General features: G+C 39.8%; 3 protein-coding genes across 5 annotated transcripts in view; all 3 read right to left on the bottom strand.

Annotated features, from left to right (window-relative positions):
• The window catches only part of LOC147322338 (uncharacterized), a 99,688-nt gene that overhangs the window by 6,005 nt on the left and 73,551 nt on the right, over window positions 1-20,132 (bottom strand). The gene's annotated exons all lie outside the window — the stretch shown is intronic.
• LOC147322339 (uncharacterized) overlaps window positions 3,169-20,132 on the bottom strand; it is a 60,106-nt gene continuing 43,142 nt past the window's right edge. For 2 of the 3 annotated variants that reach the window (XM_086306914.1, XM_086306915.1), the window contains 4 exons: window positions 4,178-4,296; window positions 3,885-4,020; window positions 3,445-3,517; window positions 3,169-3,275 (listed from right to left, as the gene is read on the bottom strand). In XM_086306914.1, coding sequence (XP_086163040.1) covers window positions 3,240-3,275; window positions 3,445-3,517; window positions 3,885-4,020; window positions 4,178-4,253 — 321 coding nt within the window. In that variant the 5' untranslated portion in view covers window positions 4,254-4,296 and the 3' untranslated portion in view covers window positions 3,169-3,239. The remainder of the gene's footprint in view (window positions 3,276-3,444; window positions 3,518-3,884; window positions 4,021-4,177; window positions 4,297-20,132) is intronic. The other variant, XM_086306916.1, reaches the window with a different exon arrangement.
• Window positions 11,156-19,531, bottom strand: LOC147322343 (uncharacterized). The gene is made up of 5 exons (XM_086306872.1): window positions 19,340-19,531; window positions 19,087-19,216; window positions 15,082-15,187; window positions 12,454-13,050; window positions 11,156-12,128 (listed from the first exon to the last, which is right to left on the bottom strand). The coding sequence occupies exons 3-5, from the start codon at window positions 15,097-15,099 to the stop codon at window positions 11,436-11,438; spliced, it is 1,308 nt and encodes a 435-aa protein (XP_086162998.1). The 5' UTR covers window positions 15,100-15,187; window positions 19,087-19,216; window positions 19,340-19,531; the 3' UTR covers window positions 11,156-11,435.

Below are 20,132 nucleotides of genomic sequence, written 5' to 3'. Positions count from 1 at the left end.
AAAGCTCCTTTATAAAGTCCAAATCCTCTTGGAATGTGTTGCAAATGTAAAACTCTCTAAAACTCAAATGTATTAATCATACACAGACACACTTGATAGAGAGGGATGGCAGAGATCAACACCTGGAGGACAAGGAGGACTAGAAAGAGTAGATCATAGTTTAAAGCAGAAGAAACGAGCTTTGTCTAATAGGTGTCTGGACTCATCCTCAGATCATTCAGGTGTTCACAGCAAAACTGATAGTGCCCACATCTAACAGAAAGAACTGAGGTTGTTTGAGCAGCTGACTAAGACACTTCCTTGGTAAGGTGTTTCTGGCCATGAATAGGAAAACTCAGAATATAGCAAATCATAAACAGAGAACACTACAGCAACATGAAATCACAGACCAAGAAAGGGTATTAGCAACAGTGCTCCATGTTGAAAGATGTCACAGTTCCTAACACCTTTAATAGACTGAGAAAGTGGGAAAGTGAGGCACTCTTGAAGTATAACTGGTTTCATTCAGTGGGTATGATTCAGAAAAGGTCACTTTTAACTGGCATCACCTTAAGACAAGTTTCCAAATTTAGGATGTCCCAGTCTGTTACATCTCCTCTCCCCTCTCATGACTCTTCAGCTGTGGCCCAAAACGTCGGCTGCATCCTCTGGAGACATCATGGTCATGGCTTCCTCTGTCATTTAATACTCTTTATGACCCTTCCACCTGCTTTTTAAACATACATTTTCCCCTGAGTTCAAATGATTTATTAATACAGTTTTGAAATGGATAATCATGTATTTTGTATGTGATCAGTGGCGTATTAAAGATTACTAAAAAAAAAACAAAACAGTAATCTTAAGCTAAATTATGGTGTATATTTGTTGAAAATGACAAAGAATAGAGGTGGTTTTTGTGGTGACCACTCATTAAAAGCTGTTAAAAACAAAAGTCATAGAGGAAAGTACTTTCAGATTTGACCACAAAACTGGGTCACCCATTAATTGCAGATGGTTGTTGAAAGGAAACCCCCATAAAGTTACATGTAGGAGGTGCAAACCACTAATAAAATCAACACCCGCAGGTTAACATGAACGAAACTGATCACGTCACAGAGAGTCCCTGTGCTCGGTCTGTGGAAAGCCCTTCCACAGACCAAGGGAACATCTCTCTTTCTCTCTCCATATATATATATATATATATATATATATATAGTTTGAGTCCGTTCAAGCAGGAGATGAGAGATTTGAAACAACTGAAGAACGACACTAGCAAGATTAATTAGCACTTCCCCTGCCGGTGGCGGACTCCCTCAGGTATCGGTGCGTTGGTGGTTCTTTGTATCTGGGGGTGGGCGTCCGGGTACACACCGGCTCACTCCTTGGCGGCCGCTTATTGGGGCTCGCTCGGGCCACTTCGGAGGTGGGGTGCCCCCGGCCTCTCGGCCTGGGGCTCGGTCACTCAGGCACAGCTGGCTGCCGGCGGAGCTCAAGGGCGCGTCACTGCAACTCCCCCTGGCTTCTGCTCCGCGGCTGCTGAATGAGCCCTCATCTGGGACTCTCCTTAGCTCTTACTGGGACAGTGGCGCAGCTGCCCCTCTGTGGGTCTTCCTTGGTCTCTTGTGTTCTGGGGGCCTCTGGATGTCTGGAGTTTTGATCTCCTCCATACCTGCTTGATACCATAGAGGACAGGGCTGTGGCCCCCCCACACTCCCTAGCAGATCATTACATGGAGAAACCTTTGGAATACAAGCATGCTGATCCACACAGGTATGCACACAGGTGTACACATGGGTATTCACAGATGCGGACTACAGCTTTCTTGGCTGCTGCCTCAAAGCACACTGTGCGCTGTCTATCTTGCGTGCTGCACAATATCGTTTATTATTTAGTAACTATTGATATCTACTGCTAGCTAGTTTATTGTGATGGTGCTTTTTTTTTTTTTTTTTTTTTTTCTATTATTATGTTGCTCTTTGTTGTTTGCTGTCTCCCCTGTTTTTTTTTTTGTTTTTCTCTCTCCATACAGGTGACCCAGGAGTTGTTTTTTTTTTTTTTGTTTGTTTGTTTTTTTTCTCTCTCTCTCTCTTCCCCCCCTTCTCACCGTCTCTTCTCCCCTTTGGTTTTCTTTCTTTCTCTCCCCCTCTTTCTTTCATTCTTTCCCCCTGTCCTAAAAAAAAAAAAAAAAAAAAAGGATGACAAAGGATGAACTGAAGCTCCGCCATCACGTGATGTCACATGCTGCTGTTTCTGATGTCACTTCCAAAAAAAAAAAAAAAAAAAAAAAAGATTAATTAGCAGGGAGGTAATTACAGTAATTACATTTTTATATTTTGTCTCTCAGTGATTCAAAATCACTGAATCATACCTGTTTGTTATCCTAAAAGCAGAGACACAATACATGGCCTAAAATATTAGGCTCTTTGGCTCTGCTAGATATACAAACAATAATAGAAGGAGGACTCTTTAAAGATCAATAGCTTCAGTTATTTAAGCTGATCTCACTATTTCTGTTCCTGTGACTCAAACAAATAGGTTTGACATCACATTATTCTTTCTTACACTGACACCACTTTCACAAAAGTTTCAAAGATGACTGTTAAGATCCTGTTAAATCTATAGTTATACCTCCTCTGCTGCCATCTGCAGTGGGAGGGACTAAGATGTGAGGAGTGGAGTTAATTATCTGCAATCTAAGGAAGGACAAAGACGTATGTTTCTTGGCTGACTTGGGAACGCCTCAGTGTTTCCCTAAAGGAGCTGGAGGAGGTGGCTGAGGAGAGGGAGGTATGGGTGTCTTAATCAGTATGAATAAAATATGTATTTGTGAATAACTTTTCAAGTTATTTCTGAATGTTCACTTTTACTTCTGCCATATCGGTTAAATGCTGCCTCCTGGTGTCCTGTGATCATGACGTCATCATGAAATAATCACAACAATAAGTATTTTGTTGTCAGTTATAACACCTACAGCAAATAATAATTAATCACACAGACCATTAAACAAAATCTGATTGCAAAAACTTTTTTATTCATTTATCTTTGTTCTCAGATTGAAGACAGAATAAGAAAACTTCAAACATTCATACTTAATAAAATTTGTAACAATTATAAACAAAACTGTTTTTTAAAGCGCTATCAGTAATTACTGAGAAAAGTCAACATTTCTTAATAAATATTTCTGTTAAAGTGTGAATTAACAAGCAAAAAATACTAGGGTCTTGTTTCCTACAGCTTTTGTTTCATCGTTTCCATCATCTTCATTTAGAAATCACTGGAGGACACAGCAGAGTTCTCTGTGGTGGTAAAAGAATGAAGGTGACATGAAAAGAAGAAGCACCATTAGACAGATACACACAGTGTCTTTTTATTACCTATATTATAATCTTCACATATTTGCTAGAAAGTCACAGCTGGTTTTTCTAAACTTTGTGTCCACATTTTTATTAATATTTCGTTTCTCACCTCATTTATTTTCCTTTTAAGCCACTCGGTGTTTGGTCTGAGGAAAAATGTTCTATTTCCACTTGTTTTGACCCTGGAAGAAAAAAACAGAAGGATAAAGAAAGAAGTTTAGAGCGAAGAAGACAAATCAAAGGATTGGACATTTTCACTTTATTGTTAACTGAACATGTGCAGGGTCCATTTTGCATTATGCTGTGAGAGAACAGCTCAGGTTTTCTCCAAGCTCATAAGCACAAACTCACAGATTCCCCAACGTCACCACATTAGAAACAATCACAGAGCAAACAGTAGTGCTGTATGTTAGAGAGGGGAACATTTATCTGCTACATCAAGGTTTCAGTGCAAATCTCATTTTCATTGTTGTGTTTGTGGATTTTTAATCAAGAATTAATTTCTACATTTTATTTGGTTTAAGTGTATTTAGAAGAAGTTCTACTTACTCATAGCCATGAAGGCAGCCATGTCTGTCGTCTTCAAAGCAGCTGATGATGTTTTTTGCCCATTTAGGTGTAGACATGTTTATTACAAGTCTGTTAGAATGTGTTTTATAGCAGGTTTTCCCCACGTGGTCAGCCCCTGCAGCACATCATCACACACATTGTCATTATTCTTCAGAGCCTTTCAGATATCATGGACAATGAAATAAGCTGAACTCTCAGATGTTGTATAAATAATTTACTGATCTGTTAGCTGGTGTTACTGAACTTTGACAACAGAGAAATAAAACCTGTACCTGATACAGAGATGAGCATCATCACACTCAGGGAGATCAGAAGAATCAGGCGGCTGGTGGAGAGACTCGAACACATGTTGAGACGCTGAAAGGCACCAAATCTGAGTCTGGATCTGAGCCGTGAACAGGTTTGTTACCAGCTGATGAACTTGTCAAAGTGTGACAGCAGCTCATCTTATATACTGTAGCTTGTCACTGAATTAGGGGCTGTTTGGTGATGTATTTACACAAAAATAAACACTGATGGAAACACGACAACCACAGACTGCTGTGGTGAGCAGCTTCCTTCCTCATGTTTGTTTCAACAAACTTTGTTGAAATTTGTTGAACAGCTTAATGTGTCTGTAATTTGTTTAAACATGCTAATATGTATAGTAGTAGTATTAACATTACTAACAGCAGTAGTAGTGGTAGTAGAATCGTAGATCTTCAGACGACAGCCAGTACAAACAGATTATTTATTAAATACAATGTTGGACATGAAACACAAGTATACGAGTTTAACCGTAAACATAAGCTGCTGTAAAATCAATCCATTTAACACTGAAGGGAAACATTTTACTAATTATTATTTTTATTTTTCACAGTTTTCTAATAACACAGTTTTGTGTATTATGGGAAGCGATATTTCCAGAGCTGAGGGCAGCAGTGTTCAACTGGATTGTTGCACATCTCTAATAAACACATGGAGAATTAAATGCATCTGTTTGAATGAATGTTTTTGTTTCACTCTTTTGTTGACTTGTTGGAAACTTGCACTACTTTGTTTAATAGTGACAGGAAAGGTAAAGTTAGTTATTTTATTACATACAGAGAAGTATTTTAATATGTTTTATTGATAAATGTTCCCTCGGTGTGTGGAAAGGATTTCCATTGGCTGAGCACGGGGACTCTCTGTGACGTGATCTTCCACCAGTTTCGTTCCTGTTGACCTGTGGGTGTCGGTTTTATTAGTGGTTTGCACCGCCCACATCTAAATTCATGGTGGTTTCCTTTCAAAGACATCTCAGAATAAAACAGTGACATTACTGGTGACCAGCTTCTGTGGCCACATTTAAGAGGACTTTCCCTGTGACTTTGTCTTTAATAGCGTTTAATGAGTGGGCTTCACAGAAACTGCTTTTAGTAACTGTCAACAGGTACAGACCTTAAATTACACGCTTAAGATTACCATTTAGTAATCTTCACTACCACACTGATCATCCTGTGATGATTTATTTCCAAACTTTATTGAGTGTTTGAACTCAGGGAAAAGGTATGTTTTTAAAAAGCAGGTGGAAGGGCCATAGACAGTATTAATAGATAGAGGCCATGACTGTGATGTCATCTACTCGTTTCGAGACTCATTATGAAGCATCATCACTTCAGCCATCGTGGTGTGTTGAAACAGGCTGTGATAAGTGAAGTCATTAGCCAGAAAGCTTCGATGGGGAATCGTCATTTCTGACTCTGAGTGTTTACACAGTTTACAAAAATTTATTTTTTGTTCTACTCAGTATTAAATTAGGAACGTCTATACAACAGGAAGACTTTTGTCAACCAGATGGTTTGCCCTCTGGTGGCCATTAGAAATATGGCAATTTCAAGGCTCTACATTAGCTCTACTCTTTACCTGGACATCTTCAGTACTGGCTGTGGTTCCTCACTGTAGATTGGCAGATTTGAGCCCTGGTGATTTCTGGGTTGTTCCTTATCATCCTAATTAATTTCCTCTTAAAGCAAATGAATGACACATTTAAAGAATTTAAAGAATTTGTCTTTAAGTGCAATTGTTTGAACCTTTGACGTCACACTTTCTTATAAACAGCTTCACAAGTCATTCTAGAATATTGTAAATATACAATGCATTCCCCTGATTTTCCTGTCGTTCTCACCCATATGGAAAAGATATATATAAATCTTATAAAGTTTGTATCTGTCTTGTGTGGAACTTGTATGAAAAGCATACAAGAGTGAAAACAGATTTAAGATCCCTTGAAAAATTATATAAATGAAACTTTGTATGTTTTGGATACTTACTAAAACAATATATGAAAGTAATGAGAAAGTGGCCACTTTCATGAGTAAATCATATAAGCCTTATATGATTCACTATATGAAGTCTTTTATACATTTTTTCTATTTCTTTTCCATATGGGCAGTGAGATCAATCCAACGAGTACTATGAGGCCAAAAACTGGTATTAACAAACCTCGCACAGAAACAAAGAAGAATGAGAACTTAGAGATGAAGCTCCATCTCTCTCTCACACACATACTCAGGCTCAGCTGTGTTCCAAACACAGCGGCCAAACTAAAGTGTGAGCAGGCCTAAAAATAAAAAATAAAATAAACACTCACGAGGCATTTAAACACAACAATTACCTTTCTGTCTGAGACTTAAAACAAAAGGTGACATGGAAAAATCTTTGAAACACCTGCTGTTATAGTGGTCCTATATATTGATACTGTTGAAGTTTTAAATCTATAAAAGAAAAATTACACTGCACATGTCTACAAACAACAATGCCCTGGACTGTCAGTGGTCATGTCCACAGACCAGCTGGACCACATACGCTGTACGCTGCCTTTATCAACACCAGAGCTCTAGGCAGGTAGATGGGCCGTTCCCAGACTGCCAGCAGACTGCAAATGTGCTCTCCACACTGAGCCATAAATTATGGCTGTACAACTCATGCTACAAAGGATATTAAGCAAAAACATGTTTCAGGCATTGCAGTTGTCAAAATTGAGACAATACAATTAGAGAAGTCAGAAAGACCGATTCATGCATCTGAACAACCAGTTGACGCACTGGAATTAATGGAGGATTTCTTCTCCCGACTCGATCTGCCTACCATACCAACAAAACAACAGACCACCCCCAATGCTCCCATTTCTAGAGAGGAAGTACTAAACGCTATAAAAACAGAAATGCCCCAAGACCTGATGGTGCTTTCAGGGCCCCGAAAAGCGCTGTATAAATGCAATCCATTATTATTCATTGCAATCCATTATTTAATAGTAAATTTTATAAAGAATTCAGTGAGCTGTTAATAGATCCATTAGTCAATATGTTTAATTATTCATTCTTGAATAATAGTTTACCTCAGACTCTAAGGGAAGCTAATAGTGTGCAGAGTCTTGTTCCTCTTATAGACCGATAGCTCTTCTAAATGTGGACCAGAAGATACTTTCTAAAATAGCTACTCGACTCAAAATTCTCTTGCCTATAATTATTAAAGAAGATCAAACAGGCTTTATAAAAGGCCGTAATTCCCGTAATAATGTCAGGCACCTTCTCAGCAAAGGAACATGAGTGGTTTGGTTGTTTCTCTGGAAGCTGAAAAAGCTTTTGACCGGATAGAATGAACATACTTATTTTACACTTCAAATAAATTCAGTCTTGTTAATGATTTCATTAAGTGGGTAAATATTCTGTATGATACTCCTCTGGTGTCCATTTTGACTAATGGACTGAAATCAGATAGTTTCCCATTGTTTAGAGGAACGAGGCAAGGCTGCCCCCTGTCACCTATTTTTTTTGCTATTGCCATCGAATCGTTAGCCAAGGCTATAGGGAGGGCACCTGATGTACAGTGTTACGGCCCTGGGCCGGCTTTGTACTTTTGTTGTGCTGTGTCTTTAAGACTCCACAGGTCCTTCCCGATTGGAGAGCTGGCGGCGGCTGATTGGTCCCTGATCATGTGGCTCTTTTCAAAATCCCTCACCAGCAGTTGTTGTAGGGCCAGCCACTGACAGCAGCAGCAGACCTGACCCTGGCCTCATGCTTGTGATTCTCGTGAATTACTGAGCTTTTATATAGTGTGTAAATTAGTCTTCAATTGTAACTAGCACATTGTAAATAGACACTGAAACAGAAGGGGTGAGCTGCCTTATTATTTTTCTTGTACTGTTTTCTAGTGATAGTGAGATGAAGCCTCTTGATGAACTGAAGCTTTCCATCCATCTGGTCGACTCATGGTTTGAAACATTGTGATTTCATTTGCTCTATTCCGCCATCAAGTGGACGATTCAAGTGTAACAGGCTCTTTGATTATAATGATGTGATGTGTAAACCGCTAAACTGAATAAATAAATTGTTTTCATGGTTATTTATCACGAATATCGTCTCAGTATGTCTGATACAAAAGACAAAGTGGAAACTATCAACACAGAGTTTTGGTATGATTGTGTAACTGTGTAATCATGCTTATGTACATCAGGATAATGACACAAAGTAGTGTGTGGCGCTTCACTTTTTAATAAACTAAAAGAAAGAAATCAGATTATAGGATCTGTAGTGTTGTTTATTTATATTATGGTACTTGTGATATTTATTACTGTGTGCATACTATATTAGGAGAGATGAGATAAAAAAAAAAATCTCTTCCTTGCTGGTTCCATCGAAGAAGAAATGCTCAAGTAACTATTATGTAGCACGTAGGTAATCCAATTCCACAACACAGCGTGATGAGGGAATCAGCTGTGTTTTGCTGCCCATTTTATTTCGAATCTGGCGCGAACCGGCGAGCCAGTTCCTGAATCAGTCACGTGGTACGGACTGCCCGCGAGGCCTCGAACGTCATTGCATACGTAATCAAAGCGAGCCTCAAAAACTCCCCCGAGATTACCCGACACACGCTTCGAAGCTTCGAGACACAAGATACATCACTACTGTTTTCTCCTGTTTATTTCAGTTAGGGAGTTACAGACAACAGACAAAGAACAGACAAAATTTGTCTTTTGTTTGGTTTTTGTTTCACATAGGGTTTTAGATGGCACCTCTTCTCCTGACTTAGCTTGTTTTGTTTGTTATTTTGGCCTTTGCTTACCCCGGAGCTTAGTTTTCAGTGTAGATAAATAAACCACCATTTACTTAAGAAATTGTTTTTTCTGTGTATGGTTTTGGGGACCAGGGCGGGGTCACTTCCTTTTTTAACTCTTATGCTACGTTCCTGTACCCCTAGACTGGGGCGTAACAACGGGGCTTGCAAATTGATTATGAGCATAAGATCAGTTTATATGCAGATAATGTTTTAATATTTATTTCTGATCCAGAGACATCAATACCGGCTTTACTTAACATTATTGATACATTTAGTCAATTTTCTGGTTATAAAGTAAATTTGACTAAGTAGAAGGCTATGCCAATTGGCAGCCTTAATTCAGTGCCAACTGGACTGTTTTCTTTCCCCTTCAAGTGGTCGCCCACAGGTTTTGTATACTTAGGGATATTTATAATAAGAGATGGAATTCCCTACCCTTTTCCTGGCTAGGATGTATAGCTTTGGTTAAGATGAATATTTTGCCTCGACTGTTATGTCCTGTTCAAATGATTCCAGTTATATTTTCAAATACGGTGATGAAGGATCTGAACGGCTGGCTAAGGTCTTTTATATGGAGCAAACGCAGACCAAACGTATGATGGCTACACTACAACTCCCAGGTTCAGTATGGGGTCTAGATTTACCAAATATTAGAACATATCAATTGAGTACTCACATGTGCTATATTCATGACTGGGTCACAAATAACTCACACTCTATCTGGTTGGGGATTGAAACTTCTCTTTTAAAGTATTGTCAGGGTTCCTGGGTGTTCACCCAGTCAGTGTTTTCAGTTGTTTCATGTTCAGTTTATTCACCTGTTCACATTTCCTGTTTTCATGTTTGGTTCCTGTGTGTTATTAGTTCTATTATGATCAGCTGTGTTCTCACTGGTCCCTAATCGTTATCATTAGCCAGTGTATTTAAACCCTCAGTTTCCACCTGTTCCTTGTCGTGTCATTGTTGATGTTATGTTGTCGTTCCCGCCTGTGTTCAGTTCAGCCAGCCATTCAGTCTTTCAGTCTGTTGGTCCTTTTGTTCCTGCTCTGTCTATCCACTCATTCCAATAAATCATCATCACCCTGCACAGTGAGTCCTGCGTTTGGGTCATCTCTTCCTCGCCTCCACACAACCGCTGACAAGTATCCATTAAGGGTCTTACTGTTCTTTAAGAACTTTGAAGATATTAGTTCAAGCTAGGAAAAAATCAAATCACACTTAATACACTTTAGGCCTGGTGGTCAGTATGTCGACGGGAAGGTTGAAGTTAACATCTGTGTTCACCCCTATTGTGAATAACGTTGACTTTAAACCAGGGATGTTCGATGTAGGTTTTAAGCAATGAATTTGAAACTGCGTCGTACTGGGACCACAGGCATTGTACTGTATTGTATACTTGATTAAATGATTGATTGATTGATTGATTGATTGCGTGGATCTGAGCTGGTGTTTTGTTTTGTGCTTAGTTCTCAGTCTGTTTGTTTTTGTTGTTGCTTTGTTTTTGGATTGTTTGGTGGGGGTTTTTTGGTTGTTTTTTATTGTTCTGTACTTTATTTATTAACACTTTATTATGTTATGTAATTGTGTACTATTTGTGAAAATGAAAAAAATAATTAAAAGATATTGTTTAAAAAACTGATCAAAGTCCACTGAATCTGCTAACCTAATTAAAACATTGTAAGTTCAGGTCTTCACTTTGCGTTTCTTTGTGAAAACAGCACAGCAAAGGAGACTCAGTGAAGTTTTGGTATAAGGGATAAATCTTCTGACTGAACCTGCTGGGACTGTGTGAGGTCCTGAGGCTAAGAGTAAGGATTTATCCACAGGAGAGCTGCGTTCTTACAAACCATCCCACTGTGTAAACCTGACATCTGTGGAACAGCTGAGCTGTATGATGTGTACAAGGACACAAAACATTATTTACCATCAGATCCCGAGCCCTCCATGTGTTAATCAAGAAACTGCTGCTGTGCTACATCCATAAATAATGAATAAATTAGGAGCTGAAGCTAAAAGGACAGTTTATTTATACCATCTTCATGTGAACACATTCAAGAACATCACAGATGAAAGAAACATCTGAGAAAACTTCTACACTACATAAAGCAAGAAAAATAGTTTTTCTTTCAGGTGGTTTCAGAAAAAACAGAAACATCAAACACCTCCAAGACTCTCTTTGAAAGAACTAAAAACCTTTATTCTCATGGTCCAATCATGAGTGAACTCCCCGATGAAGCCTTGTGTGCTAAAACATGTCAGAGTTTTAAAGGTTAAACATGAGTTTCCAAAACGTTTTGCTGGAGAACAATGAACTATTTGACTGAGTTTCAATTATTTACAGACGAGCAAAACCAGGACAGAGAAAAAAGGACAAAACTGACTCAGTAAAACGACAGAAAATAAGATCCCATGTAAATCTGTATTATGTAGAAGTTCAGCCCAGCAACCAGTTCAGTTCAACACAAGTTTAAATGATTCTATCTGAACTCTGTGGAGCCTGATCTCAAGCTTTTTGAGTCTGACACTGAAACCAGAGGATCTTTCTGTCTCTTCAGATTCACTGTGATCCAGTGATGGGAGTGATTTCAGCCCTGAGTGATCACGCTGATGTTTGCACAGAGCAGACAATGAGGTGAATGTTTGGGCACATTGGTAACAGTGAAACAATTTATTAGTAACGTGGGATCGTTTGTGTTCGGAGTATGAACTGAGATTCCTGAAGCTCTTGTCACACTGGTCACAGCTGTAGTTTCCTTCCATGTGTGTACGTTCATGCCTGTTACGATTACCTGAATCTGAGAAGCTTTTGTCACAGTGTCTGCACTTGTATGGTTTCTCTCCTGTGTGGACTCGTTTGTGTCTTTTAAGCTCCCTTGCAGTGGTGAAGCATGACCCACACTGATCACAGAGGTGCTTTTTAACCCCACTGTGAATCAGTTCATGTCGTTTTAACTCAGTTGATGTGATGAAGTTTCTCCCACATTCTTTGCAGTATTTCAGTTTGTCTCCAGTGTGTCTACGTTGATGTGTTTTAAGGGTGGCTTGCCGACTGAAAGTTTTTCCACAGAGGTCACAACGAAAGTCTTTCCCACCACCACAGTGATGACAGGGTTGAGAACTGGATCCATCTGTGTGGCTCTGCTTCTAAACAAAGACACAAAGACAGTGTAAGTCAGTCCTTCAACACTTTTATCCTGAACGTCGCCTGAAATAAAGAGCATCTCTGCAGACGTCCAATTACATTTGACTGTTTCAGTTAACACACTCAGTTTACTGGGCTGCAATAACTACAATACTACCACCATAATACTACAGTAATACTAAAATCATAACTGACATGAAAATCTGAATAATCACTCAGAGCTGCTTTTCCATGCAGTAGAATTGCTAACATGCTAACACAGTTTAATGAGCAGAGTTGTTCCAAACAGTCAGGCTAAAATGACAAGATAACAATATAAATACATACCTCACAGTAACTGCACTTGTAGAGTCTCTTTCTGGTGTGGATCTGTTGGTGTTGTCTCAGGTAATGTGGAGCTTTAAAAGTCTTCTCACACAGGTCACATTTATAAGGTCGTCCCTCAGTGTGGATAAACATGTGTTGTTGTAACTGTGTGTCTGTAACAAAGTATTTGCCACACTGTTCACAGCAGTACACATCATGTCTGGTGTGAATGCGTAGATGTATATTTCGGTTCCCTCTCTGGCTGAAAGTTTTTCCACAAATGTCACAGCTGTATGCCTTAATTCCAGAGTGGGTAACTAGATGACTCTGTAAGCTGCTACTTTGAGTAAAAGCTCTGCCACACTGATCACAGCTGTACGCTTTAACTCCACTGTGGCTGAGTTGGTGTGATTTTAGGGCACTCTTCCAGGAAAAAGACTTTCCACACAAGTCACAGCTGAACGCTTTAACTCCAGTGTGGATGACCTGATGACGTTTTAGTGACTCCTTCACAGTAAAACCCATCCCACACTCGTCACAGGTGTGTTTTTTCTCTCTCTTTCTTCTGTGAGGTTTGTCGGCCTCCTGAGAGCGCTGACTTCTCGCTCCATGTTGGTCCTGCAGTGACAGAGATACAAACAGAGGCAGTGAGTGAAATGCAGTCGTGGAACAAACTCAACCTTCAAACTCCCTCCATTAACACTAGTTTTAAACCTGAAGGTGGAGTGTGGCACCAAACACCTTAAAGGTCTCTTATCCCCACCTGCTGGTAGTTCTAACACATTACATCCAACCTGCTGTTAAAAATAATTCATGACTGTTCAAACACTAAAATCATGCCCATCCCTCCTGCTGTACACAGATATATAAAAATGTATACATATATAAATATTTACCAGGTCTATACTTTTTTTTATTTCCTATTGCTGTTCCCTATTATATATATTTCTATAATTTTCTAATTTATTCAATTATAATAAATCAAATGTAACAGTTACCAGCCTGGTTCAGTGAAGGAAAATGTCAGAGTCTGATTGTAGCCTCAGGATTTCTTTAAAACTTTTACTCCCTACACATATCTGTATTTTCTACTCCTTACATTTTCAAAACAGGCTTGTTACTTTTGGTTTAAGCCATTTGAGGAGAGTAATGTCATCGCTGCAGGCATCAAACATCAAACTGATTTGAACCTAAACAGTAACACATGAAAGGCAATCCTGATCGTGCACTAATCACCAGGGTATGAAACATAAAAAGAGATGAAAGAGGCAAAACTGTGTGCAAAACATAGTCAAGAGTTAAAGTGGACCAATGTTCTTTTTTGGCACAACACCTGAATCACTGCAGGTGCTCATAAGTTGCCGTCACGGTACTTCAGCATCCAGCTAGCAATACAGAAGATGAGCAAGAATAAATGGATTCATATCTTTTAAGTGGCAGGTAATTTAAAACGCAGCATTTCTATCAGCTCAAAAAACATCAGCAAACACACAAACTGACAATAAAAAAGTGTGTTGCTGGCTAAAGGTCCAGCTGCTGCACATCACAGGGAGAGAAAAGAAAGAGAGCTAACTTCACTCAGAGATGGAGAAAGATAAGACACACAGGACAGGAGAGGAAGAAGAGAGGTTAGATTTAAAGGGAAGGACTGCTCAGTGGGATTCGATCAACTGGAGATTAAAGTTTACATGTAAGTCCTCATGTGTTGAAATCAGACATTGGGTCGGTACATGTGACATTATGTTTTATCAGATTGTGAAAGATGCTGCAAAACAATCTGAGGCAGACTAACTGTGTTATTTAAAGACTGCATGAAGATCCTCTGCAGGTTAGTGCAGGATAAACAGGTTCGTTTGCTGAACTGTGATGGATTTAAAGTAAAGAACAGTGTGTGACTGGTGCACAGTGACTGTGGTGCTCATGTCACAGTTAGATTACATCAAGTGTAGCAGAGATTCATTTAAACTGAAGCTCATGATGCTGACATTCATTCACCGAGTTCCACCTTCATACCAACAGTATAGTGTCTAATATAAAGACAGTGTACTGTCAGTGTAGAGGATGGAAACCAGCCAGGACAGCTCATGAAACATCTGCTGACATCTGGTTGAATTCAGTTGTGTACATCCACAGAGAGCAGCAGGTCAGCTGATCACAGCCTGTACTTTAAGAAAATCTACTGGAGCTCTCAACAGAAATTATTGTGAGCTGTGATTCTTTTCCCCACGCTGAGCCACTACAGCTGATTTTAGGGTTCCCACCTGCTCAATCCCACTTTAACCTCTTCCCTGCTCATGTTCCTGTTTAGAGGCAAAGTCACCCTCTACAGTGTAGGCAACAGAAAATACACATATGTTTTATTTTCCTTCATTTTCTACTTAACTGATTCAAACAGAGAACCTTTATTAGAAAGAAATAGTTCGTACTTCATTTACTAATCTTAATTTATTATTACATTAATAAAGCACAAGGTTCAGTTAACTTTGGATAAAAACAGGTGGTAAAAATGTTCAAGGAGCTACTTTTACTTTCTTACTCTGATTACATTTCAGAGCCCGTACTTTTCCACTTGAGTAAACAAGTTAAATCAGTACTTCAGCTTTTGATGGCATATTTGATGGAGTACTTCTTTACACTAGTATCTGTCACCTTCTGTGTTGAGCTCATTGTTTCCTCTGTAGTGACTCAGCTGAGTCCAGATGGCTGAAAATGTTCCTCTGCTGCTCCGTCAGACTCTTCTCCTCCTGCTGATCAGCTGGGACACAAAACAGATCTTTGTTAGGCTCCACACTGCACTGAAGAGTCAAAGTGTCTCATATGTTCATCTGACAACACAATGGACATATTTTAGTTTCCCTTTCACCTTCATGTTTCCCTCTCACCACATATCTAAACCAAATTCATGACCAGCAGGTTTTACAGCTGTGGCTCCAGCAAACATCAGCTGATAGTACAAAGTAATATTAAATAAATTCTAACAGCTTATCAAGCGTAAGCGTGTTGATGTTGTTTAGCACGACATCCGCTGTTTTCCTTTCTCTGGACGCCTGCCATTTATACAGCCGTATTTCGCACATGACTATGAAAGGCAGAAGAGGAAGTAATTACTTCTAATGTAGACAATTCGGATGATATAGGTTGTGTCCCAATCCAGCGACCGCATGCTCCGGAATACGCATTTTGAGACCTATTACATCACAGCGACGCGACGACAGCTGTCCCAATCCGCAGTGTACTCCAAATGCGCCGTCGATTTCCCCAGATTTGAAGTGTGGTCCGGTGTACACTTTGTGGTCCCATATATCCCACAATTCATAGCACGGCAGTGGGTGTGGAGCAGTGTGTGAGGAAGAGGAGGAGGAAGAGGAGGAGGAAGAGCCAGCAGCAGCTGACAGATGGAGAGAATAGACAGACTGTTCCCTGTTTGTGAAGGACTGCTAGGAAAGTTTAAAATCACTAACTGTGTGTCCTGAATCAGTCTTATTAGGTAATGTTCAAATAATGTTATCATTCCAGTGTTTTCAGTGTGGGAGAAAGTACTCAGGGCCTTCAAGTTACACACTATGAAAGGCAGCAACAAGTTTAACATTCAGAAACCTAAAGTATGTATCAGCAGCAGAATGCAGCTAAAAATAAATGTTTGTTTCAGTTCTATGAAGCTTTGAGTATTTTGCATTAGTAGCACTGCTGTGTTTGTTGCATCATATTGCTGTAATTGTTTATATGCTTTATATATTCTGAGCTAAGTTGATCTATAGTGTTACATCATATTCTATAAGGATGTTATGTGTTTGTGTACTTTCTGCCCAGTTTGACCCATTTAGCAGAAGTCAGCCTGTTTAAGGCTCTGATATCTATTCTGTGTGACTTAAAGCAGTTATGACATGGTATCAGTGTTGGGTGTAATGCATTACTAAGTAACGCGTTACTGTAATTAAATGACTTTTCCACTGAAAAGTAGAGTAACTGGTTACTGTTCATTTTTAGGTATTTTAATTACAGTTACTTACAATGTACTTGCGTTACATTGTAAAATAATTAAACTCGCTGAATATCATTATTTAATTTCAATAATTTATCTTCTAAACATAGAAGTAAACTCTGCCGCTTTAGCATCGCTGTAGTGCAGCTGCACGTCATTTCGCGCCAGTTTGCTGCGTAGTCGTATTCTACAGCGGAAGATGTCGGACTCGGCTGAAGCGAGTGGCTGTTTTATGAAATGGACATATTCCCGTCACTTCACTTTTCTGAAACAAGCAGACAAGAACATTACAGTAATATGTAAGCTATGTCCTGGGGAGAAAAAACTATCGGCTGCTGTTAATAGCGCGAGTAATCTACTGAAGCACCTGACACGAGAGCATAGACGAACACTTCTGAGTGATCCTTGTTCATCATCCATGGATAACACCGCGGCAACTCCTGCTAAGCAGGCAAAACGTGATTTTACTTCAGCAGCACAGAAATAATAATAATGGATACTTTATTGATCCCCATGGGGAAATTACTTGTTTTTCTCTGCATTTGACCCATTCACTCAGTGAAGCAGTGGGCAGCCCACTAAGCAGGCGCCCGGGGAGCAGTGTGTAGGGACGGTACCTTGCTCAGGGGTACCTCAGGGTAGCCGTTAAGTGGATTCGAATCGCCGACCTTCCGATCATGGGGCGACCACTTTACCTACTGAGCTATCCCTGCCCCAGAAAGCGTCTGAAGGTGAGCTTAAAAAATGATTGCGGGCTCCATTGTGGAAGCGATGCTACCGCTGCGTACTGTAGAGTCTCTGTCTTTAAAAAAATGTACTTATTATTTAAAGAGTTTAATTTCTATTGTCCATTGACTATTACTAAATATTAAAAATAATAAATGACAGATTTAGATATATTTTCATAAACTATTAATTTACCACATCAATAAACAGCATGGCAGGGCAAAATATTTTTTCTAACATGGCAACCTTTAAAAAGTGAAAGGAGACAGAAAGACAGGTGAGAAAGAATAAAACTTAACTGACTTTTTGATGCCATTTTACACAAAGTACTGGTGCAGTATCTATGAAATGTGGGAAAATACTGGCATCATGTACAGTACTATCTTCTGAAGAAATTATGTTGGGACCCTGAAAAAAATTACTATGTACAATAATGGATTTCTATACATTTGACATCAGATGAAAACTTTGGTTGTAAGATTCGGATAATTATTTGTTAAAAGCGAGAAATTTTAAACGAGAATAAGAAAGAAAAGTATTTTTTGTGCCCTCCTTTTCTTGTTAATGCCCTACCTGGCCCCCTGGCAAAACTTTGCTAGATCCGCCCCTGCACAGTTACCAGCTGTCAGCTACATAGAAAAAAGGATCCTGGTGTTATTTGTCTCTCAGAAACAGTTCATAGCTTTTCTTCAACCCATTCATGTAAACCTGTTTCTCCATCACCTGTTCAGCTCTGATGATTCAGTAAGGACATCTCCTGGTTTCATCTTCATGTTTTCCTCTCACTAGATATCCAAACCGATATCATGACCAGCAGCAGTGGCTCCAACAAACATCAGCTGATACTAGATATTAATATTATATAAATTCTAACAACTGCTTATCAAGTTTAAAGGCGCTTCTGCTGTTTAACGCGACCTCCGCTAGTTTCCTCTTTCTGGCGCAAAATGGGAGGTAAATAAGCAACAGAGACGACTTGCAGCAGAAACGCCGATCAGCTGATCATTGATCAGTTTCATGATTGAAGTAGCAGCAGGAGAGGGAGGGGGGAGAATGAGAGAAGAAGAGGCAGCTGACAGCGTAAAGACGCAGAATAACTCCAACTTTTTGTCTTTGTTTATTGTAGCTGAAGTACGGGACAAATCGCGTTTATTTTCAGCTCAATACCAAACGCCTAATATTAACTCTGAATACCAGAGGATTCCGTTTTTTACAGAGGTAGGCGACTCTACTAACTAACCTTATGAATAAAATAAAGTTCACCAGTAACATCATAGCACCCACACAGCCACCTCGGGTCTCTCCTCCTCCGCCTCCCCTTTCCCTCATCCACCTGCTGGCCTCCACCACTTGCTAATTTTACTGAATCTGTAAAAGCTCCACCATAGGCACTACCAAACAATTGAGTTATTTTTACACGTCTGCCAGCATCTGTCCAATCCCCCACCTTTCACTGTTTACAGGGGAAAAAAGACAACAACAAAAAGAAATCGGCCCATTTAAAACGAAAAACTTCCATCGGCCCACCGGTGAACACCGGGCCAGTCCAGCTATGTTGAGAGCGGAAGCAACACATTGCAAGCAAGCGCAAATGCAAAACTTGAGCGAGAGGGGCTGCTATTGTGTGTGTGTGTGTGGATAATAGCAAACACTGAAATACATTTTTCTTGCACTCAGCAATGAATTTTGCTCCCTCAAATTTAGCTTTTCTTTGATCAAAATAAATTTCTCCTCAAAATGCAACACTTGCACCTGCAATTTTTTTTTTACGTGCGTTAGGAATAGTGGTACAAATATAACACCATACTTATACACACACACAGCTGTGGTTTCCTGTTTTTGCTACATTCTGGAGAGCCTCGCCTTTAACGGTCTTCTCCCACCCCCTCTCACAGAGAGCAACAGAAAACTTCATGAACTCAGATCAATGTTACTTTGACACTTACCTCTAGATAGGCCGGAACAAAAAACTGAGAAACAAACAGCAATGAGCAGGAACTCTTTAGTTGTGTCCCAATCCAGCAACCGCACCCGGCGTTGGTCGAACAGATGTGTGGCAGTCTTGCGCTTCAGGAGCTGCCAAACCAGCAAAAAAACGCCAAATGTGTCATCTGTGACACTTGTGAGGTTATCTCAAACACACTCCGTCAGTCTTGATGCTGTTGAACAACAAAATGTTTAAAAATGTGGCGAGTTTACCTGGTGATATCCTCATTTAAAAGTGTTTAAAAACAGCAAACAATTAACACCACGCCGACGTTGTTCACAGGACAGCAAGAGTAAACGATCGGGAGACTCTTGTCGTCGTTATCGTGGTTATTTCTCCGATTTCAGCGTTTTTGCTTCACAGCTAAAGCCAGCAGTTTACTTTGTGCACTAACATGGAGTCGAGTCAACCAGCGCCACCTCTGGCCAAGTGCCACAGCCTACAGCCAGATCAACCTGTGACACACATCTGCAGCACGTTTGAATTCGTGTCATGCACAACACATTTGTACCTTTCAATTGTGTCTGTTTGTGCGTCATGCAAATAAACCTTTGAAAAGAATGAAATGACACTAATATTTCACTAGTGTTGTAACATCACATGTCGTTAGCGTAGTCTGTCTGTGACTTTTCTCTGCGAACAAACATTTCAGAGTTGGTTGTTATATACAGTCTGTATAAGTGTGGTTAATCTAATAAACATTTGTAAGGAGATGGCAGTTACTGTGAATGTACAGCAGGTGATTAGTAATAAACAGTCAGACAATGACTCTGACAATCTCATTCAGTCTTGCAGATCGAATGCACCTCCTGTGGAAAGTGGTACCACACAGTGTGTGTGGACTTCCCCTGTGCAGAAGGTAGCTACAAATGTTGTGGGTGCTAAATAAACAGAAAGAATTGATCCCTGTTGTCTTTGCTTACTGATTGTTTTTAGCGTTGACAATCCACATTGCTGCCATTGCATCTTTCAACATGTTTGTGGGTAGATCTGGATGTACCAGGG

This window comes from Aulonocara sp. 'chitande type north' Nkhata Bay, linkage group LG9 (assembly GCF_057382095.1).
Source record: "Aulonocara sp. 'chitande type north' Nkhata Bay isolate Kocher_YH1m ecotype deep benthic linkage group LG9, A_spYH_male_GT1.1, whole genome shotgun sequence".
NCBI classification, from domain to species: domain Eukaryota; kingdom Metazoa; phylum Chordata; class Actinopteri; order Cichliformes; family Cichlidae; genus Aulonocara; species Aulonocara sp. 'chitande type north' Nkhata Bay.
This window is presented reverse-complemented; position numbering and strand designations above follow the sequence as displayed.

What these genes read in the sequence shown, in the direction of transcription:
- LOC147322343 (XM_086306872.1), bottom strand. An exon ending in ACAAGTGCAGTTACTGTGAG is followed by an intron (nt 12,129 to 12,453) that starts GTATGTATTTAT and finishes GTCTTTGTTTAG; the next exon opens with AAGCAGAGCCACACAGATGG.